General features: G+C 34.4%; 1 protein-coding gene across 3 annotated transcripts in view; it reads left to right on the forward strand.

Annotated features, from left to right (window-relative positions):
• CEP120 (centrosomal protein 120) overlaps positions 1-23,972 on the forward strand; it is a 39,201-nt gene extending 15,229 nt beyond the window's left edge. For 2 of the 3 annotated variants that reach the window (XM_054810229.1, XM_054810230.1), the window contains exons 13-21: positions 2,265-2,361; positions 2,451-2,603; positions 3,267-3,356; positions 3,830-3,922; positions 5,558-5,719; positions 8,723-8,845; positions 10,180-10,278; positions 21,166-21,311; positions 21,990-23,972. In XM_054810229.1, the coding sequence (XP_054666204.1) occupies positions 2,265-2,361; positions 2,451-2,603; positions 3,267-3,356; positions 3,830-3,922; positions 5,558-5,719; positions 8,723-8,845; positions 10,180-10,278; positions 21,166-21,311; positions 21,990-22,230 (1,204 nt within the window). In that variant the 3' untranslated portion in view covers positions 22,231-23,972. The other variant, XM_054810231.1, reaches the window with a different exon arrangement.
• Positions 23,973-24,172: the final 200 nt, after the last annotated feature.

Here is a 24,172-nt window from a genome sequence, read left to right on the forward strand (position 1 = left end):
CTATTTAAAAAAATTACTAACAAGTTTTGAAGAATAGTTTGGTTAGTATTTCCCTGAAAAAGGGCAAGCTCTTCCTGTGTACCTTTTTGGATAAGTAAACAGGCTGCAGAGTACTGCCATATGGGAGTGGAAATAGGCATCTGAGAGATGAAAAGTTATATTGACACAGGCATATTGTGCAACGCCACACCACTACCAGAGTCATTGTAATGTAAACCTTTATATAAATCATGATCTTGGGTAAGCTTCACAGATCCATTAAGAAAACTAATAATTGGGAAAAATGTTTTTGAGGCACTAAGTTACTTAACAATTACAAAAAGCTGTTGATATTCCAGAAAATAATTAAGACTGTTTGTCCATAGTGTGGTTTTAGATGCAGCTGACTTCAGTGGAAATTAGGAGGCCAGATAGATATGTAGAGTGAAGAGGTTTTCTATTTCAGGATTATACCCTGTGATAGTAGCAATGATTTGAGCTTGTGTACATCAAAAGGAGCAGTGTTATTAGTTAATATTCTGTCTGAAGATAAAGATTTGTTTAAATAGTGACATTCTTTTTGTATATGAAGAAACTTAATTTATAGTTACTGCTGTCTTCTGTCCTTGTTGAAGATGTGAACTGTGCTAGCAATCACTGTCTAGACCCTCATCTTTTTCTGTGTGATAATGAAACTTGATTATGCCTTTAGAAATATAATTGCTATTAAGACTGAGGTTGGTTTTAAACCTCTAATCCTATAGATAATTAAAACATTCTATGTTTGACACACAGGAAACTTCAAGTTACTGACACAGTAACTCCTCCCAAATTGATAGAAAATCGATCTTTGACTTTGTTTAAACACACTTTTTTGTGTGAAGGCCAGCATAGCCTGATTCTGTTGAGAGTTACTTTATGATTTCACCATACATTAAGGTTTACACTTTCATCAGTAAGTTTGTTAAAAAGAAACCTGGTCTTGCACAAAACTTAATAACCACTAGATGGCATTCTCAAAGAGTGTCTGCATTTTGCTGTGCTGATAGCCTTCTAGCTTTGCTGTTATTGATGTGATGTTCTTTTTACGCTGATGTGTTAAACTGACTTAATTACTCAGATTTCTGAGATTTCACTACCTTGAATCTTCTTTGATAGAATGTTGTAAGAATTTAATGCACTCATTTATGTTAACTTATGTGAAGTACAGATGTTTGGTGGTGGGGTTTTTTTCCCCTTGTGAATAACTGTGTAGAACATTGCACCTTTGTAAAAAATATTTTAGTGTTGTCTCTTTCTATTTGCTGGAAGACAATTTCTTTGAAAACTACAGCCATGCTTAATTCCTGCAGCCTTTTGTTGCAAATCACTTTATATCGAATTCTGCAGCTTCCAGGCTTCAAGTGATTGTGTAATTGCCTTTGCATCATTGAGTAGTTATAACTGAAATTATATTTTTGTTTCTGACCAAGTACAGATTTACACTGCAGTGCATTTTCATGTTAGACTAGTGATAACTTTGTTAGATGATTTGAGTGTGTCCCTTCTTTTAATATCTTTCTGTGCAGAAAACTACTTTTACTACAGTTAGTCTATAATTAGAGATGAGACAGCCAGAGACAAACTGTTCTACTTAAGCAGAAACTGCAACTAATTTCAGATTAGTTTATTAAAATATCTGTTATCTAGACTTTTTTTCACTGCAAGAGCAGGTAGGTGCTTAACCTGTAAGTTGATTTAAAGTTGTCAGTTCTCTGTGCTGAAGCTTCCAGAAATGTGTTTTTTAGTAATCCAAGGATGGCTATACCACACATGGTATGCAAAGTGACTTACTGTACTGTGGATAACCAGAAAGTTACTGTTAACATTTAAAAAAGCAAGACTAATGAAATTCATTGAGCATCTTAGAACAAAATCAGCAGCAATACCTTATTCAAGAAGTATATTTTTTTTAGAAAGATTTAAGACGGCAGGTACAATTTTGGATCACTCTCTCATTACACGGATGTGTTGATTACAGTACAGTGTTAGGTAAAGAGGTTCCCAATGACAAGTTGTCTGTTAAAGTCAGAAAGCTTACTCTATACATATAAATCAGTCCCTAGGTTAAAACAGTATACATGGGAGAGCACATTTGGACTGTCACTTAGGCAACTGTTTAGAGTCTCTGAGCTTACATGGAACATTTTAGCACTTAAACTTTGCTGTTTTGTGTTGTCTTACAATTCACTTTCTGTGTTTCTAAGTCAGTTTTCATTAAAATAATATTCTAATGCTATTTATAGGTCAGGCAACAGAATAGCAGAGCTTTCATATGCTATCACTTTGGAAGACTACGGGCTTGTGAAAATGCAGGAAGTTCTGGTGTCAGATTCTTCTCAAGTAAATTTTATATAAATCTTACCCTTTTTCCTTGAACATTTCTGTGAAAAGTTGGGTTTCCACTTAAAAATCTATTGTTATTATATCAGTGTGTAGGCGCTGGTCCACAGCGGCATGTCCCTCCCATTCAGCCTCATTGCGCCCCAGAAAGTCATCCAGAACCTCGAGAAACTCTTGAATACAAAGCAGCACTGGAGTTAGAAATGTGGAAGGAAATGCAAGAGGACATTTTTGAAAATCAGGTTTTTACTCTTTATTTTCTAAACTGCATGACTGCCAGAGAAGCTTTAGCAGAATTGGTGAGAAGAATATTAACTGCATTTTCCTTAAACTTTGCAACTGTTTCAAAGAGAAACTACATTTTGCTTATATGGAATATTAAAACATCGAATGTACGCAACTATCTTCCATACTTTTAAATAAGGTTAATTCTTTTCTGTTAAGTGACTGAATTAGCTGCTAGGTAGTGAAATACAGAATACTCGCTTCACAATTTTTTCTGTTCTGTTTATGAAATACAGTAGATACTCAAGACAAATTATTTGTGTTAAATGTTAACAATGTATTTCTTTATTCTCAGTCAAACTCCATTGCTGTGTTTCTACTCTTGAAGTCATTCTAGGTGTTCTTAGTCGCATGCTGCTTTTGAAATGTAGTTTCTATTTGTTAGGATATTTTTATCAAACTTGGACATGCTTTACTTTTTGTACTTAAGGGTAAGAGATACTTTTCACTATCAGAATCATACCATGAATTATATAAGTCAGTGTACTAAACTTAGGTTTTAATTATTTTGCTTCAGGGCTTAGTTCTGCTATTACTCTGTCCTTTAAAATTGCACTTCCAACAACTTTGATTTGGTTCTCTGGTGTGGGGTTTTTGTTCCTTTTTTTGGCTTTTAACAGCTTAAAAAGAAGGAAATGGCCCATATGCAAGCACTTGCAGAAGAATGGAAGAAAAGAGATAGAGAGAGAGAATCATTAGTGAAGAAAAAGGTAAGGAAACTCATACTTGCTGAAAGTCTCATTATAAGTTTCATATCACTATAAATTTGACAAGGTATTTTGTAACTATAATGTAGATCAAAGGATCTGTTATTAGTCTTCACACCTACTCATATGCATGCATCTAGTCTGCAACAGTGGAAAAATTAAAAGTAGCCCTTAATCGTAGAATACTTGTTAGAAATCCTTTAGGTTAGTTTACTTTCTCTGGGGGCTTTTTAGCTTTAATTGCCTTTCACTTGCATGGTCAAAAACCACTTCTACAGCTATGTATGGTAACCTGCTAGCTGTCATTGTATTAGAAAGAAAGGCTTTCCATTGTGATTTTGTCACTGAGAGCTGATTTGTTTTATATGTAAATTTCCAAGCAGAAATTGTCAATATTTTGTATCATAGCAAGAGTAAATTCTTTGCCTGTCTAAGATTATTGCAGGGGAAAAAAAAGCCTTTTCTTGTTCTTTTAGGTAGCAGAATATACTGTTTTGGAAGAACAACTTCAGAAAACCCTGAGAGATCTAGATAAACGAGAACGACAGCTTTTTAGTGCTGAATCAGAGGTAAAAAGTGATCATTTTAAACAATGCAATTCCATGAGCTATTTCTGTAAGGCTTGTTGACTGTTCATATAGACAATTGTGACCCGTGTATAAGAACTGAAATAGCTGCATTCATACTGATACATAGAGGAACACTAACAATTTAAGCCAAATTTTGTTACAACTACACTTTTTTACTGAAATGGAAATCCAATGAACTTTTGATTAGGTTCCTAGAATTATAGAACTGTAAATTTTCTGTTATTAACAGAATTAGAGTGCCAGTGGAGATGTTTCTATAACATTAGCATATCTCAATTTTAAGTTTAGTAGTGTCGGGTGAACATTGTACATATGTACAAGAGTGCCTTACTTCAAACAGTAATTGCTCAATTAACCATTGAAATAGGAGAAGGTGACAGAGCTGGAAGAAAGTGCTATTATCCAGGTCTTGTTATCCAGCAATTTGACAGAGTTCCTGTTTCATATTTTTTTTGTAGTGACAGGGTCAAATAGGATGCAGGAGAAACCAGTAGCTACCACTGTTTCTAGATCTCATTGAATACCCACAAGATGAGGAAATGGGGTGCGAGTACTTAGGGAAGCTAGTCATATGAAAAGAGAAAGAAAATAAACTGCCTATTTTTGTACTTCAGAACACACTCACAATTATATAGGTAAACTGCTGTGGTGCTTTAGCAGTCCAACAAACTCTCTTTTTCCTCCTGTTGCTCAGATTAATCTTTTTATCATATCAATCCCTCATGTGCTTGTGAGCAAAGTTAAGAAAGCTCCCAACACAGGGACTGGCAGGTTCAGCCTGTGTCCTGTTCTGTACTCAGGCTCTCTATATCCCTGAAGATGCAGTTTGTGCTGTAAATATTATCTGACTTTGTCATCTTTGCAAAATATCTGGTGATTAGTTTTGGCCAAATGCATTTCAGTCCGAGTAAAAGTATTCTGAATCTCATACATGTTTGTCTCAAAACTTGCTCTAAACTTAGTGAGATTCTGACCTGAGGGTTTAGAGATAACAACAATCAGTGGATTCCAAAAGCGTCTAGACAAAATTATGTAGGGTTCATTTAGCAATTGCACAGTTTGAGAAATGGGCCATTTGGAGAGGTTTCTATTCAGCTAGCAATTATCTGAGCCAGTAACATCTTTCTAGAAAGTTCAAACATGTCAAGGACTGTTTTCCTGTTTAGCTCAATGAGAAATTCTCCCAATATGCTCGGTTTGAAGACTGCAGTCTTATTGATCTAAAGGCATGTTGGCTGTAGCTGTGACTTCACTGTTTCTGCAGTGAAGGGGTATATTTAGCTTTTTAGTTTGTAGTAGAAAGGTGGATAGAAAATTTGCCTTTAGCAATCCCACGTAGAAAGCACAGTGGAGATACAGATAGCTACTTTTTAACAATAATCAAGCAAGAGTATATTTGTAGCCCAAATATAGTAATTTGCAGGTCATTAGTTAAACTGAAAGCCAATAAAAGAGTATATAGTAAACACATAGATAACAATGGATTTTCAATTGTTTAATTTCTAAAATGGATAACAGGTTTTTTCTGTCATGAATAGTAGTAACAGTTGTAAGAGACTCTTAAAATAAAGATCTTGCACCTGTGGATTAATATAAATATGTCTCACTTTTAAGCTTCAAAGAGTAAAGAAGGAGTTGCAAGCAGAGCATGAACGAAATCTGCAGGAGCTACAGGATTCTGTGCGGCGAGCCAGAGAAGAATGTGCACACCAGGTTGAGCTAGAAAGGTCAAAAATCAAACAGCTGGAAGAAGACAAGCTTCGCTTACAACAGCAGGTAAGTACACTTAAATTTTCCGTGTCAACCATTTACTTATTTAAGTAAGCATTTTTTAAAATAAGCATACTAAGTTGAGCAATGATTTTGAGGGAAGCGCTTTCTGGCAACTTTGTAATAAACATTTTATCTCTGTTCAGTGCGCTACATGCTGGGATCCATCTCTGTCAGACTTGCTCAGTAGTAGGGCCAGTTTGCAATGCAGCGGTTATAATTTTTTTTTCAACACTGAAAATCAAACTGCAATTACGAGCATACGTTACATGTAGAACCTGAACAGCAGTATACCTTTCAGCACTTTAATAAATTGTTAGCAGTTAACATCTAGCAAAATATCTAGGTACCTTGACTATGCAATTAGCTTTATTCTTCCATTGCAAAAGATTATTTCAATTATCCTTATTTGGGTGAGGGTGGGGAGGGAATTATCTTGATACTATGATCTTCTATTCTGAAAGTAACAGTTTCATTAAACCAAGAAAATTTAGACCACATTCTTTTGTCCTATAAACTAGCTTTTGCACTAATGAGAAGGCTAGTCTTGCTCTTTTTCTTGACTGTTAAAGAATACTGTAAAATTTTAAAAGTTAGTGCTAGCTTTTTTGAGCAGTTACAAAATTAGACAATTTGAGTAGATTGAATCTTAGTAATACGTGTTTTTCAAAGTACTTTACGTAGATGAATTACTTGCTTTGGTGCTTTTCATTTCTGATATGTGATAGTGATAATCCCACAATAGCTTTGACTAATTGAAGAACTGTCAACCAAAGGCATATTTTTGTATTAGGAAAAGCTTTGCTGGGTTTTTAGTTTAATATTAAATACTGATACTAACCTCCTACTTTTTACATCAGCATATGTTAACCGCAGAACTTTTTACATACAGCTCATACAAAAAATGCTGGTGATCTAGAAGATGCTAGTCTTGGCAATTCTACTGAACAATCATTGAATTGAGATGAGCAGTTTCAAACTGCAGAATACAATCTACTTCAAAGTGATAAGTGGATCACTTCTGTATCATAGATGTGTTGTTGGCCACTACCAGTAGTGTACCAGGCCAGACAAGATAGACAGTAGTCTTCAGGCTTAAGCGGCCAAATGCCACCAACTAGCAGTCATTTTCAAAATTAATTCTTTTGATTCCCACTGAGTTTTTTTAGCTAAGTTGCAATACTATCTCAATCACTTTATTTTTCCTATTCAAAACAGACAAACTGTATCATACCAAAGATCCCATTAGCTCAGCATTCTGTTGTAGCAATGGTTGGATTTAGAGGGCAAGAAAATAAGAAATGGGACAATGAGAAAACACAATTTTGGTATATCCAGCAATACCATCAAGAGTTACATGCACCCTCAGCCAGAGGCAGCATGGCTGAAGAAAATTATAATAGTTCTAAACCATATGCTTTGACTTATTCCTTAACTTTTAAGGAGATGCGTCAATACATAATTTTCACACCTGAGTTGTAAAGTTCTCTAAATATCTAACTTATTTGGAGATAAGCCCCACTATTCACTAGAGGAGATTCTTGAAGCATCCGCCTTGAAGAACATCACTCTTCCTGAATAAGGAAGTTGTGCTTTATTTCTCTGATTTTTGCAGTTCTCTAACAGTCCACAACCAGAGGTCTCATGAGAAATTCAATTTTTGGAAGTGTTTTCAGAACCAAACAAGAAATTAAACAGTGTTGTAGAAGTTCTAGGGAAAGCTGGCATTTTTCATGACTAAAGAAATTAGTTACTATTTTTTGTCATAGGCATCATGCCTGTATGTCTGCTTTAAAAAGAAATAGGTAAAAAGGGAAAGGTGATGAGCAGTAATATCTTTTGTCAAAGTTGGCTATTGCAGTTATATGTGAAAAGTAACTGCAGTGAACTACATTTTTGTATGGCTCCTTAGAAGCATCTTCGCTTTCTTACATCAATTCTGTAAAAATAATAGATGCAAAACCCAAAATTTTGGAAGAAAACAGGGGTGACTCAATTAGGGGATCCAAAGAATTAAAATATTGATGTTCTAATAGAAGAAGTTGTAGGCTTTGAAACAGAAATTAATTCTCTAAAGCATTTTCACCCAGTATTCTGAATTGTTGGATACAATTCATAGAAATACTTGCATTAACTAGTTGGACATAAATACAAGTGCAGCGTTTGGGATCATATTCTGTGATGGAATGCATCAGTTCCATCAGTTGTATTAAGGTATTTATAGTTGAATAATATTTAACAGAAGAAGAATGTAAGCTACTCATTTAAAATACCTTAAAAAATTCTTAATATTTTTAATATGGTATAATTAAAAAAGCTGTTAAGCATTTGACTTGGTTTCTTGTAGCAGAGTAATTCTGTATTGGCATTGTTTTTCAAACTACCCATTTTAAGATGAAAAGCAAAGCTCTCTTTTTATAATATCTTCACGAAACTGTGGAAGTACACAGTGAGGGCAGAGGTACATAGCATTAAGTCATTAGTCACTGAAGACTTTCTACTTCAACCTTGCTTCTAAATCATTATTTGGCTGTGCAAAGTATTAGTTGTTTCCTCTTCCAGACATTTCTAAACAAGTTATGCTAGTGAAATTGAGTAAGTAATAAAACTTCATATAGTAGATAACACTGTCGGCTTTCTTTAAAAGATGTGTGTAAATCTAAATAGTTTTGTTTTCTGTGTTTCTTCTGCAAGTTGTTTTAGAAATATGAACAGCATTGTTTATAAATCTTCATCTTCTGTATACAGGGACAGTGTTGTTTTTACTTTCCAGTACTGAGCAAAGATCCTCTTTAAAATTCTTCCTATTAAAACATTGCTGTATACCATCATCAAGAAATCATTAATTATGAATGTGTAGCTTTCAGTGCCTGTTTTAAATCACATAATTGATAGTAAGATGTTTGTTCCAGGGACCAAGGAGTAACTTAAGTTCTGTAACCTAATTCTTTGTCTGTGAATGTTTTTTTTTCTGTTAACTTGCATTATATCTTGGTATCTTTAATGTAGCTTTATGAAGCAGAAAATAAGCATAAAATTTTGGAGAAGGAGTTCCAGCAATACAAAGAACAGCAAAGCAGAAAACCAGAAATCCAGCTACAATCAGAAATAAATCTTGTGACTTTAGAAAAGGTATCTTGGATTTTTCTAGTCTTCAAAAATTGTCACAATGGTCCATTTGCTGGTAAGGGAGATATAGCATAATCTTGCATGATAAACTGGTTAATTTGTCCATTTTGTTTTACTTTTTCCAACATTTTTTTCAGACTTTAAATATTAAGACACAAATAATGTCAAGAGTGGCTTTATTTCTATAGAGAAAACAGTAGTGTTAGAGACTAAGGCAGGAAAAAACTAAATTGTATATTTAAATTGTTACCATCATGATTTATGCTGGGGACTCTGAGCATTCTATTTGTCAAAATAAATAAAGATGAAGACTTTCTCGTGAGGATTAACTTAGTGTGGTATTCCATTATGTACATGGTTTTTTATTAAGTATTTCTGAAAAGAGATTGTGTTACTTATCAGTAGAATGGAATCACTGTCATAAGTTGATTTCTTAGAAACCATATGTGCCTTCAGTAGAGGATATCTTGCTTAATTAAAACTACAGATATGGGCATTTTTTGCTTAGAATTATTGTGTGGTTTGAGTCAACTTCTAAAAATGCAAGCAAATGATTAAAATGGTTCTGTCTCTACAGAGTTTTTAAACACTTAGCTTAAATATTTTGTTAGACTTATTATTTTAGATTTAAAATCAGCGCTTTAAGATCTTCACAAATTTAATGGTAAATAATTTTTATCTGAATAAATGAAAATATCACTGTCTCACAGTTAATTAAAAATGCTTAATTTTCACATTGCTGTGTGCTTCAAACTGTTTTCATTTGCCTTTTAATACTAAAGTTTTTGCACAGAATACAGTGAATTTTTTTGTATGTAACATTTTTTTAGATTTATTTAGATAGTAAGACTAAAGATTCACACTAGATAAATAGATTTTAGAGAATAGTTTGAACAGATACCTATTTCAGTGAAAAGAATGTAGCACATATCTTCCATCAGCTGCAGGAAAGAAGAAAATCTACACACCTTTTAAAGGAAAGATTTATCCATCAATGTTTCTGTTATAGTGTTTATAATCTTGGAGGAAAAAAAAAGGGGGGCTGTTTGCTAATTTGAGAATCTTAAATTTAAAGCTTACGTCAGCAGATTTAGTGCTAAAAACTAATCTTTTCCTTTTTGTATAGACGGCTATCCAATAAAAATAAGGCTATATTTTAAACAAGAAAATGTTCATGTGCCATAATATTTATGTTATATTATGTAACAGCTTTAGATGATGTTGTATGTTACACTACATAAACACTTTTCTTAAACCAGACCCTTTGTATATATACATCTTTCAGTGATTGTTACTGCTGTTATTGCTTCAGCTGATATGATTTTAATTGCTTTTAGGTTGAACTTGAAAGAAAGTTGGAATCAGCTACCAAGTCAAAGCTCCACTACAAACAACAATGGACAAGGGCTTTGAAAGAACTTGCAAGGTTAAAACAGGTATGCAGGTTTTCTTTTGTCATATGAGACAAACAAGTTAATGTAGCGTTGGAAGCTGCTTATAATTATCTGTTAACTACTGGCAGCTTTCATTTTATTAGTGTTTGTCTTTAAAAAATTAAAGTTCTGAGCTACACTCTTTTCCAAAAATGAGAAGAGCAAACCTGATTCGAGTTTGACATTGCAGACTTGAGCCTTTGTCTTTCCTGAGTTCAAAGAAGGTTGACGTAGCTAAAAGACGACATGATTCAAAAAATGAAAGTTTCATTAATCTCATTCCCAGTAATGCTTAGTTAGCACTTCCAGAGAAAATATTTTGTTCCCATCTTAACCATCTTGGCCAGTAACAGGCCTAACTGTTCTGTATTTTAATTGTAAAATGAATGAAGACTAAAGATAAGAAACAAATCTTAGCTTTTAGAAACAATAATTTAAAGTTTGCTGAATGCTGTGAAATTAAGTAAACTTACAGCAAAGTTAAACTGGAAGTGAAATCTTTTTCTGCTGCTTTTGAAAATCCTAATCTCATGCTAATGTTGCATGCTTTTTTACTGCTGTGTTTTAACAGAGTGCATGTGTGTATGTATATGTATACATAGACACATATATGACTTGAAAAAACTCTGTTCAAACTTACAGGAGTAGCAGCTTCAACCTCGCTGAATCCATAGGCCTTTTTTTTTTTCATTGCCTGTCTTTCATGAATTACAGTAAACATTAGCTAAACAGTATGCTTAAGAGTGGCAAGCATTTCCATTGGCCTTGACAAACAGATTAGTAAATCATTAATCTCTGTTGTTGAACAAACCCTGACACAGACATAAAGCTTCAGAATTCAAGTTTAGTAAAAGGTTTTTATTACCTGTGTTCACACCTACTTCCTGCTTGAGGAAAAATGGTGGTGGTTTGGTTTTTTTGAAGGATTATAGTTCCTACTGTTAAAGGAGTAGCTGCTGCCCGAGCATTCACACACCATTCATGGTGTCGCACACATGCACAAAACACACACACTCTTGGGCATGCTTCCTCCTTCTTCAGGCTCAACCCTAGGTTTCCCGCAGTAGAATTTCAGGTGCCAGATTTTATAAAAGAATTAATGCAACTGAACGGTGGAGCAGCAGGATCAGCCTGGGCTGGGTGCCTCCAAAGAAAGGGAACCTGAACAAAGAAATCCCTGCGCAATTACACCCTTGGGACCCATACACCCGCCCTTCACGTGCTGTCCACGCGTCCTTTAGTCCAATGGTGGTTTTTGATCTGGGGTCTTCTAACATCTAATGGGATTATTCTTCTGTGTCCAGGCAGGCAGGCTTTTGTCTTGTTGACTTCCAGTTTCCGCAGTTTTCCCCAAAGGTTGGAGCCTCCTTATCTTCTGGTTTACACTCCTTGCGTACCTGCTCTCACTGGTGGAACGCAGAGAACTGAAGAGTCCCAGACTTGGAAAAACACTACTGAGACATTAGTGTGATACCAAAATACTTTCTGATACTAAAAAACTAAACAAAGCACTGCACTAGCTGCTAGGAAAATTACTGAGAAAAATACCTCAATTGCAGCCTAAAGGCTTCAGCAAATGTAGCCACTCATGCTAAGTAAATCTAAGTAAACAGCACAAATCATACTCTATTACATTCCTAAGTAATTTATTCTAATTAAAACCTACTTATTTATGTTAAACAACTAATTATCTGTCCAACCTACTTCATTCCTCCTGCTACAGTATTCAGTTTTTGGTGAGTAAGAAGCTAAGACCACCCTCTCCTGATTGATAATCACCTTTTTTAATCTATATTTCTCTTTGAAGAGAGTGAATGTGCTATATAATCACTATCAATAATTAAAAATTCATCTCTATTTGTTGTCTTCAAGTTGGTCCTTTTTTTGCCTAATAGTAAAAGGAATCGTGAGTTCTCATCTCTAATTTCTGAAACAGGTATGTTTGACAAGATGATAGAAGGAAGAATATAAATCTTATCTCTCTGATTAAGATTACTTCAGCAGCCATGAAATGTCCAGGCTATTTTTTCTTACTGCCATATTTAAAAATTCCTGTAGAATAAAAGAGAAGATTGTTGCTTGCCAGATTAACACTAGTGTCTATCACTATCAGGTTTTTATTATTAAATTTCATCACTGTAGACCTGATGATCTGAATTTAGTAATGTGTAGATGGTTTCAGGTGACCCTCTTGCTGAAAGTCTGAACCATAAAATAAATTGGCATGTACAGTGAATACCTAAAACTTTTATACTACAGAACAAACCCTTTCAAAGTAGTTTCTTGTGGTTTTTATACTCCTGTGCTTCATCTTACAGTCTACTGATAAAGGATTTAAGTGACTTTAAAGAGCCAAATAAAAGTTGAAGCAGAGCTGATCAAAAATCATTTACTGTGTTTTAAATATAAATGTGGAAACTGTCACTCCAGGAATTCTAGATTTGCTTTAGTTCAGATGATTTGTGCAATTGTGCATAGTTTGACCAATTTCTTGTTTAAATTGGATTAGTACCATGTTAATTTTGCATTGCCTCTGGTGAATAGCCACAGGGCTGTAATCTGTGCCAGTAATTTGTCACACCAAAGCTCTCTAGAGGACTATACAAAACATTTGTGTAGTGAGGATTAGATGCTGAAAGCCATATCTTAGATTGTTAATAAATGTTAATGACAAAACCCAGCTGGTAAGTCTTGGAAATGAGATCTAATGCTTTGTGCCCATTGCCAAAAAAATGTTTAAACAGAGATTTCCATTACTCAAAGGTGACCTAGTACAGTCAATTTGTGAATTAAAGAAGCATAATCTACAGGCTAAGCATTTAGTAAAATGCTCTTCTGATTTGCAACCATAAAAGTCAATGTTTCCTTAATTAAAAAGTTTCCTTTTACTTTGGAACTAGTTCTTAGCACACTTCTGTGATGGTTTTATATTTTGCAGAATGAGATATGCACTATACAACTTAAAAAGGTATGGGACTGTTAATAGAAAATGCTCTAAATTTCTCAATGTCTAGGATTTTGAATGCTAAACACAGTGACAGTGGTAACAAAAAAAGTATGTGAGGACACATACATCATGCTTACCTGTTCTTAATAAAACACAGAAGTTAGTTGAATTTAAACACAGTTTGTAAAACTGCATAAAAATGGACTTCACCCAGCTTACTTTTCTTCCCTTTTTGTTACTCACTGCAAGTCGCTATTAATATTTCATTTATTATACCCCTGTTCAGCTTTAGGAAGACAAAAATGTCAACAAGTTCGCTATGTATCTCTGCACCCAGGTTGATTTCATCATTTCCAGAGGTTTCAAAAACTGTCTTTCAAAGTTTGCTGATTGGGAGATCTCAGTGCTACACAAATGAGATTTCCATAGTTTTTATGCATGTCAGCATTATTTCTGAGAGCAATCAAACTATTTACACAAAATTGTATTCATGCACAAAGTGATCTTAGATTCTAAATTCAGTACCAGAGTGCAAGAAACAATGTATCAGAACAAAAAACTCGCAGAAATACTGTTTTCAGCAGTTGATAATCTCTTTTATAATCTAGAAATCCAAAATCTCAAAATGTGCATGGATACATTATTCAGTGTTCTGGGAGAAATAATATTAAAATCTTTTAACAGCTCTATCGGGCATAAACACATTAAAAGCAGCACGGATGTGTTTGTTTAAAACAACGTAGTCTGTGTTGGCTGGCTGACATTCACTCTATCTTGTCCAGTGTCTTGCTTATCCACTCAGTAATGAATTTGATTAATTTATAAGCAATTTAGCCAAGGATGGGATGTAAATCTTTGTTTAAAAAAAAAAAAAGGCACAAAAAAACCCCGGTTGGAGGTCCAAGTCTTGGTTAAAAACTGTGTCTTGAAACCATCCAGGCCCTCCTACTGACTTGTCAGCTCTGGGTTATTTTCAGAAAACTTTACTTGAGTTCCTTAGCTTCAATCGTAAGTTTTTCCCACAGACTTGCATGGTATGTGTGAGTGGGAGAGTGAATAGTGGCTGCTATTTAGCCATTGTTTAGTCTAGTGTATGTATGTTTACATCTCCCTTTTGGATTTATAGGCAGCTATGGCAAAATAAAGATTGTGCTTCCTTGATTGAAGAGCCTCTTAACTAGAGCACCTGGCAGCATACAGGGATTCTTTTATGGTCTGATTATAATTGAAATTTTGAGGTGTTTTTATTACTGGTTAATTTTTATTTAATGCTGATATTCCTGTAGTGCCAGCAGTTTCAAAAAATTATTGAAGTTCCTACCATGCAAGCTCCTAAAACAATATTCCATGTCTCAAGCACTACATTAGAGATGCAAACTAGTGAAGAAAAGTAGTAAAACATAAAGTAAACAATCTGATAACTAGTATGTGTCTTTGTTTGGATTGGGTTTGTTTTGTTTATGGAGATGTAAGAGGAAGATGACAAAATACCAAATTAATAAGAGAAAGGAATATTGGTAATAAGTTTTACCAAGGAGGGGAAAAGGAAAGAAAATGAGCAAAGGAATAGCAGTGCTGAGAAAGTAGTAGAGGAGAAGGTACCTGGGCCAACTAAGAGTGTATTACAAAACATTAAGAGTAATTTGCACATTATACTCTTGGTTCATCTGTGTCTATCTTGCTGTGGGATAGCAGCTGATGATGATTATGTGATGGAAGAGTAAAGTTTCCAAGTGTTCTGAGTTTCTAGTGGGTCTTATCTTCTATCCACAAAGCTGCCTTTAGTCCAGCAGCTGATGATTCCAGAGTGTTCCCTTACCTGAAATTTAAAAATGCAAAATTCTAAAAGCTTAAAATTTGAAATTCTGATAGTTCTTACTAAGGCTTAAAACAGCCTGACTGGCTGCAATAAGCAGTTGGGAATAAATCGGATATGTTCCTTATTTCAGGATATATTATAGGAGCATATTGTCTCTGGAAATGCAAAGTATGTCAGAAAGCCTTGACTGAGAATTTTAAGCATATGAGTATATATGTATAAACTTGTGTGCGCTGAGGTACACTTAAAATACTTTGTATTCAATTATAACTTAGCTTTTAAATATATGTGGAGTGAAATGAAGCTGTTACAAGTGGGTTTAGAAATGCTGGGCTTTGCTTTATTAGTACTGTGTGCAGAAGTGTTTTATTAATATTGTTTTTTTGATTTTGGAAGATCTTACAGTAAACTCAGCTACTTTGCAAGCACTACTATACAGTAGAGTTCGGTTCCTTCTGTGGTTTAGAGAAAAAAAAGAGCGTGCTTGTTGCCCAGTAGATTCTTAAACTGTGATGGAAAAAGTGGATTTAATACCTGAATATCTCTGATAAAGTGGCACCAATTTCATCACTGACAAATAAGAAATCCTTCCTTCTTTCTCATTGTAACAAAAGACAGTCTTTTTAAAGTCCGTCAACATATCGTAACAAAATTATATGTAAATTAATTCAAAATCAGCTTGCCTCACTTTTTACAACAGTTGTTTGATAAGTCCTTTGCCATCTTCTTGTATTGATGGATTATTGGGAAATAGGTTTCTGTTGCTTTACTATGAATGGTATACATAGAGCAAGTTTGCTTTTATGCACTCTACAAATTGTTATGACAGACTTTTAAAGGAGTCAAAGACTGATGTTGGGAAAGACATTTGAAAATCACAGAGTACAAAGTTTGTAACTTAAATTACACACAGGATCCATCATAAATCTGCAAAATCCCTTCTCGCTTATTTTCATGTCTTTTTTTTCCAAGTCGGACTGTCTTACCCTGAATGCTAGCAAAATCTTGCCACAGAAAATACTGATTTTAATTTTTTTTAATTTAATATTACTGTGCTTAAATGTCACCATTCAGGGTCATGGCATGCTACAGAAATTCTTGACTTTCACTGTTACAGCACTAAGATTAATCTTATCTTTTCCCTCACCCCTCCCAAACAAGGAAATGCCAAATATTAGTTATGTTTACATCACAATCATATTAGTAATCAAATTAAATTTCTAATCACATTTATCTGAAAAGAAGTCCTACCCAAAATCAACTTGGAGACAAAATGTACTGATAAGAGTTTTTCTCCTTTATAGAGAAAAGGAGAATTTAGCACACTCTATATTCAAACTTACTTCTCTATGAATCTAAGCATATTACCCTGAGCAACAAGCATGCTGAGCAGTGACACTGATTTATTTTATTTTTTTTATTTTTAGTAGACATTTTTCCCAGAGAAAAACATCAAAAGGAACAGAAACTGAGTGAAGGATTCTTCAGGAAAGCCTTGCTTTTCCTACATCTCTCCTTGGCTTTTGCATCATTCTCTCTTCTGTCCTTTTCTTGGTTTTATTAAATGTCACTAAAGATTTTTCTTGATGAAAAAAAAACTTACTGTTCTGAAACTAACTAGTTCAGTGAGGGCATAAAGGACCAAGGTATTAAATGAGATCCCTTCTGATCAATAGGAAAGCATTAGGAATATTCTGTTGTCGTCTTAGCTCAATTGAGCTTCAGACTTTGTTCTATTAACTTTTGGTATATGTACTTCTAATGTGTACTTTTTCTTTGAGGTTTTTTTTTAAATGCCTTTTTTGCTATCAGTTTGCCATTGTTAGCTTGTTGCTGAATAGCAGAAACCTCTGGATCATTGAACTTTACTGCCTCAAAGAGTAACATATCAACTTGTCATGAAACTTAGACTTCCACATGCTTCTTACAGCAAGCACACAGTTACGTTTTGTCTGAAGCTGCAGCTGTAAGAACACTTTCAAAATCTTTTCCTTATAGATCTGAGTAATATACTCCACAAACTGAAGGACTCGATTAGGAGAGTTCTATTCAGTGTAGTCACAGCTACTTGATGATTTGTGTGTATTATGTGACTCATAACCTGTTTCATTAGTAGGCAGGGATATCATTTTCTGCAGGCGTGTTAAAGTCTTGCTGTGCTTGTAATAAGTGCTCCTTTGTTTTGCATTAGTTTTCCAGTATTTAGTTTTCAGATGGTGTTTACCCAACATACCTTCAAAAAAAATCTCTCATAGAATTACTGAGATACACAAATTTGACAGACTTACATTAATACCCCAGCTTCCCATGACCATAGTCCTAGTTTAGAATGGGACAATTGGAGCATGAATAAACAGTACTCCAGAGCATGGAGAATCTTTTTATTCCAGAGTTAATCCTTTCCTTGCCATCTGCAGCAATGCATTGGACTGAAGCTAATCATATTTACAAATCAGCATAGGTAAAAAGGTTAGAGAAGGAGATAATGGTAGTTGGAAGTTCTCTTTTCTGTAAAAGATTCAGATTTTTGATGTCATCTAAGAGGAAGATGTCAGCCTCATCCTCCACAGTAATGAGGGGTTTTTTTCCCTACAGATGAAGCAGTTTGCTTGTAAATGCATTCATATATAATTTATTGTATAGCCTCTGAGACTCTTACCACTGTTCAATAATGTCAAAGGAAAACCAGGTTGTAGTAGACTAATTCGAAAACCAGAACTTGGATATGCAGGCTGTACTGTATCTGCTACAGGGATATGTATAGCAAGTTTCTGTAGGCTTGTCTAATCAAGAAAAGTAGCTAGTCAGCAGACTGTTTTACTGGATCCTTTACCTGTCAAGATAAGCAGAAATTTCTAGACTTGTTCTACATGTACAGGGCAACCACTCCTCTCCTGAGGCTAAATAGAACTTTACAAAGGAGATTTAACATACTAAAAATTTTAGGTCTCATGTTTTGCCTTAAGGTATTCATCTCAACTGTGGTTTGTTTTTTTTTCTGAAACACAGCAATATTTTAACTTGCTTCATTTTGAAAAGGATTTAACTTAGGAGATCTAATGAGACCACCAAGAATAGTGATGGTCTCAAAAAGAAGTAAATATTAGCCTGTCCTCATACGTCTAGATTTTGGGTAATTAAGATAATGAGATTTGCTGTCCACTTATTTACTTTTACTATAACTTAAGTTGTACTGGTTTTATACCAACCTATTTGAGACTAGATTATGCTCAGCATTTCATCTTACTACCTGCATTTAGCAAAGCAAACAACTCAAGATAACTCCAACTATCAAAATAGTTCAGATAATTCCACTCCTCCTTGTAGCCCATTGTATACTTGAAATTCGATTTTACTGTCTGGATGCTGTTGAATGTCCAGATATCTGGAAACCAGATAATACCATTGTGATATTTGCTGGGACTTTATTTAAAAAAACCAACAACCGAATCCACCTTCTGTTTCTTCTTTTTTTTAAATACTTCAACAGTAATACTTGATCTGTAATATTTTTTTTAAAATACAAATATCTATCTCAATTCAAAACATTTGGTGATTAAGAAGCTCCTAACATGTTTAATGTATTGCTTAAGTGATTAATTTCCACTGTTTTAATAACTTGAATCATGTCTCTAGTTGGAACGTACCTAGTTTCGACTTTCAGCCAGTGCTTTTCATTGAGTGGAAAAAACCAAACTGGCCAGTTGATGTGAAATATCTACCTCTTCCATACAGAGGCCAGCAGTAGATGCACAAGATCTGGAAACCCAGCTTGGATGTCTTTGAATATCTGCCAGCTGCCCCCAGTGATTTAGTAAAGCACATCATGAGCCAGAGGTTTCATTCAGGCTGTCATGTTTAACAGACATCAGTGAATGTATTCTTAATTTATCTGTTTCCTTTTCAAACTAATTCATATTTTTTGTCCCCATAATATCCCACTCTTTCACATCCACTTTTTCCCCACTGAATAATTTTGTATCGGCAGCAAACTGTTTGTTCCAGACTGATACACTGAAAAATGAGGAAACCAGAGTAGATTGTTGTGGAGTCCAGTGTTACTTTATTGCTATTGTGGAAACAATCAGTTGCTATTGTTTCTCTGGTCTTCTAAACCCTGAGAGGGCTTTCTCTATGACAGCTTAGTTTTGTGTTTAGTTGTAAGTGGTTTCTTTGGTGTGGTGTTCTTGTTGTTTGGTTGGTTCTGGGTTTTTTAAGACTAGTTGGAAGTGTGACTTTTCTACAAAAGCTGGATTCATTCTTCCTGGTGTACCCATACATCCTGTTAGTTTTGGGTTTTGTTATGGTTTCAACCAATTTGGCCACTGTGGACTTAAGTCCTGCTAGTAGTTCCTGGATATTCCTAAGGCCTCTGTTTAAAGAAAGAATAAAATAAAAAATGGGAAAATATTTATTCCTATGGTGTCAACACCAATTTTAGTGACAAATTACACCTCCAGTTAGTCTTATGACTTTGTGTTTGAATTTCCTTAGAACTCTTGAAAACTTGGATAAATATCAGCTGGCTGTAGTGACTTGTTAATATTTGCTATATGTATTTGCAGATTCCTCTTCTAAAACCTATTCTACTTCAGTCTGAGACTGTTCTTCAAACCTGTCCTGCATAAAAAAGGTGCTTCTCACGTGGAAATGTTCTTCTGCAATGAACTCTTGTTGGGGAAGGACAGACTATGACCTTATCTTCCCTGAGTTCTTTTTTATACTTCAATCATCTATCACCTGTAGACTCTTTGGCAGGATTCCTGCTTCTGGTTTTATTATTAGTATGTATCCCTTTAACAAGTTGTTCTTCAGGCTTTTTGGCCAGTCTCACTGCAGTTCTAACATGTAATTTGCCTGGCTGGTGTATTGGGTTTAGTACAAAAATAAACTATTTGGGGTTTACATACATGCTATAATTTATTGTCAAGGACTTCTCTATTGTATTGCCTGTTCACAATACAATTAGAGTCTTTGTTTATGTCAATTCCTTGTGAAATTCAGATTTTCTTATCACTTACTGATCATCATAAGGAGTGCTTAAGATACTGGGAACGGAGGTTCAGGAAACTGCCTGACTGGACTTTTTCAAATATTATTAGGTTTACTGTATAATGAATAAGTTCACACATCAAATTCTTTTTTTACCCCATCATAAATATAAACCTGATTGTATTAACATTCAAATATTTCAAATGAAAGTAATGTCAAAATTACAAAGGTAACCTTGCACTTCACAATGCATCTAGATCCAGGATGTTTGTGTGACCTCCTGCCTACCATTTTACCTTACATCTTCTGTCTCATTCAGAGTGTGAGACTGACTGTTAGCGCACAAGGTCAAATGGAAAATGACTGGGAGGAAAACAAGTGGAGAAAGGGCCACACTTCTCATTAAGACACTTTAATGTCACAAGAGTGGTAGTGGACTCAAACTCTAGTTACAGTGTCTATATAGAGCTTAAAAAAAAAAAAAAAGAGCCAAGTAGACTTTTAGAATGGATAGATTAATTGGATTAAATCCATAGAGGAGGTTGTCTAAGGCTCTGCATACAGCTTGGCAAACATAAAAGGAAACCTCACCAGAGTTTTGTTTTCAATAATTACTTTTTAACCATAAATTGCAATTTCAAAAAGTAGTTCTTGAAGCTTTGACACTAGGCACTATGGGGCTGATGATGGAAGCATCCTGCAGCTATTTAGCATTTTTCTGGTTTTTATTTCTCAGAAAAAGTTATAATTTAAAATACCATGTAGTGAAGCAATAAATCTCAGTGTCTTGAGCGGTTCCACAAGTGCAAGTCTGATGTTTACCAGCTGAAGCCAGAGTTGGTACAAGGGTTTGTAACATTTTTGCTATTTTGTTAATGGGAGGATATCTGTGACTGGACTTCAGCTGATGCAACTTGGACAGGTTTATTGCAATTGTGATGGTCACTCGTCTTCGTGCATTACAGATACCAACAAGCTAATATGTTCTGTTTAACTCCTGCATTTCTAATAGTTCTGGAGACTTAATTGTCATGACTTCATTCCTGAAGTTTTGCTCATGTCACTATAATTAGCACTTTTACATGTAATCACGTAGTCAGCTGAGTTATGTCTTTACCCCTTCCCACATCAGCGTGAACAAGAAAATGCAATGGCTCACCTTAAAAAGCAGCAACAAGAGTTGGAGCACATGAGGTTGCGCTATTTGGCAGCAGAAGAAAAAGAGCTGGGGAAAACAGACCGACAGGAGCTGGAGGATATCAGAAATGAACTTAACAGGTATAAAAGCATTCATAAGATTCCTCTTACTTTTTCCCTCCCCTCTCTTTTCTTGCCATCTGCCTCAAAATAGAAGGTTCATTTAAATCAAGATTATAATTGGCTCTCAGTCCAGTGAAAGAACTTTAGGTAAAAATTGCACATTTATAAAATACAACAGTACTGCCATATATAAAATCTATGTTTAAGGCCACTGTACCCTGTTGGGTACCTACTATGGTCATAGTTGTACAGCACCAGGCTTTTTTCTGTTTTAAACCTTCAGTTTCAAGGATAACTGCTACATTAAGAAAATAGAGGCATGTTCTGTTCATATTTTGAATACATTAAAATTTTAAATCTATCTAATGTCCTCCAAAAACTAACTGCAGTAGTTCTGTATGTTGAACCCTTTTAATTTGAGTGCTGTTTGCATTATCAAAATAGGAGCCTTGGTAGCAAGTGTTATAGTTACATTTGCATATAGAAAAGGTATTGTTAGAATTTAAGTATTATATTAACATTTCTTTTACTTATAGTTATTTTCCATAGAGAGAGGATAATTTGCTGCCTTTTATAGATTTCTTTATTTTGCTAACTACTTCAGTAGATAAATAACTTAAAGACTTAATATGAAAATAATCAGACCAGTTTTTAATATGGCTTATCCTCTGATTCTTTCCATTTTATCAACATCAGGCTAAAGCAACAAGAAGAAGAAAGAAAGCAGTTGCAAGATGTTAGAGATAATTCTTCTGGTAGAGTGGATAGTCTTCATTCTAGAAAATTAAATGAGAACATGGATGATTATCTCTCTCGTCTGATAGAAGAGAGGGATACCCTGTTGAGAACAGGTGTATATAATCATGAAGACCATATTGTAAGTGAACTTGATCGTCAAATCAGAGAAGCTATTGCAAAAAGGAACATCACTAAATGAAAACACTTGTTTAAAAGAGCCAAAATTTGAACAGTGAGTGATTTTTATAAACCTGTACTACTTTGCAAAATATGTTAAGGTCATGCTTAATTTCGCACCCTATTGTTAGCTCTTGAAATCAGTGTAAATATTTGGAATGTGAGGTTAAGCACAGTTCTAAGTTTTATGGATGTGATAGCCATTTTTAATGTTTTTATACTCATGTATATATATGTAAATATATTTATCTTCTGAAATGTTTACTACCTCTTTTTGCATCACTCTGGCTAGGTTTATTTGTAATATTTTTAATATTCATTCTAAGATTCTTTGGTCATTATTACCATAATTTCTATTTTTAAAAAAGATGTCTTTAGTTATGGTAGGGAAAAGTGACATCAGCAATTTTCCCTGACAGAACTCTAATTCTGAAGGTCAGCACTGACCAAATGTCACTCTTTTACTAAATCACAAGGTAATCAATTTTTGCTTTTCAAACTGGAGTTAACTAAGTTCTGTAGTAAATAAGAGACAAGATTTTGAGTGGGCGTTGGAGAACTCTCAAACCTTATGAAACTGAATCAATTAAGTAATTAGCCTGACTGTACAGGATGAAAATCCCGTTGTTCCTGTAGCAGTTTTGCACATAAGGCCTCTAAGGGTGAACACAGGAGGGCAGAGACATAGTTCAGAAATATACATGCATTCATACATCCATCCCCAAATAGGAAAGATACTTGAAGCACTAATTCAGTGAAATTACACACTTTAAATTCTGAATGTATACATAAAACAAGAGCTTTGCTAAGTAAAGATCTTTTCCTTAATCAAGACCTAAACATTTTGCAGTTACTTAACATATATTTCAAAGCATGTTATCTCATTACCACTTAAATTGTATGTAAGGTTTTGTTGGTGGAGGTATGAACAAGGTGCAAGTCTCAAGGTGTTAAATGCCAGAAGACAAATCCACAACAAATGTCAGTTTATGCATAATGACAGCTGAAAAAGTTTTGGTTTCCAGCCTTCATTCTATTTCAGTAATCTTAAAATCATTCATGTCTGGATCTAGCTGCTAACATCAATGTACATCGCTGTCCTTTCAATAGGCCTTTAGGCATTTTTGACTGTCCTGTAGGCACAAATGTTTCCTTTTTTTTAATAAAATCAGTGAGTTGCCATGGATATGGCTGTATACATGTGGCCTTCCTGTTTTGTATGGTATTAATTATAATTTTTTTATATTATATTGTATCTGGCTTTGCCTCTAAGTGCATTGTTTTTCCTACTATTAGTTTAGGCTGCTTAGAAAAGTTTTAAACAAGCTGTATAAACAGAGATCATATTCTGTGAGGAATTGTCACTTATCAATACCAGACTTTGTAAGAAATGCTTTCATAATACTTTGCACGCTCTACTATATTTTTCAAATTAGTGTGCTTAAAGAGATCCCTCTTCATTAGCAAAGCAGATAACACCTTCATAAATCCAATAAAAATCCATTAAAAGTAATTTTACAATTTTTTTAACATCATGGCTTTGTCATGTCATTGATGCATGATCATATACAATTATTGTAAGTGAATCAGGGAGCTTCTGTCTTGACAGGAAGACTTGCTCATGCAGTTTTTCTTCACATGCGTGCTCACTTGCTAGAAGAGTAGTTTCTTCTTCAAACACTGGAGGGTGCCTTAGACTTAAAGATCATAAAGAATGTGGTACAAAAATTTAGTGAACTGATGGATTTTTTTTGAACTGGTATTCTATGACTTTTCAGATATGTTACTTTAATAAATAAAATTTTAAGTAAATATTAAGGATTTTGTGTTTACTTTTTGACTATATATTTTAACAAAAAAAGTTGTTTACTATTTCTGGTAATATGGCAGTCTTTAGTACTTGAATGCATAAAATTGACAAGTTCACTTTGAAAGTTAATTTCACTTTTTAATTTCTAATTGAA

This window comes from Grus americana, chromosome Z, assembly GCF_028858705.1.
Source record: "Grus americana isolate bGruAme1 chromosome Z, bGruAme1.mat, whole genome shotgun sequence".
Classification (NCBI taxonomy): Eukaryota; Metazoa; Chordata; class Aves; order Gruiformes; family Gruidae; genus Grus; species Grus americana.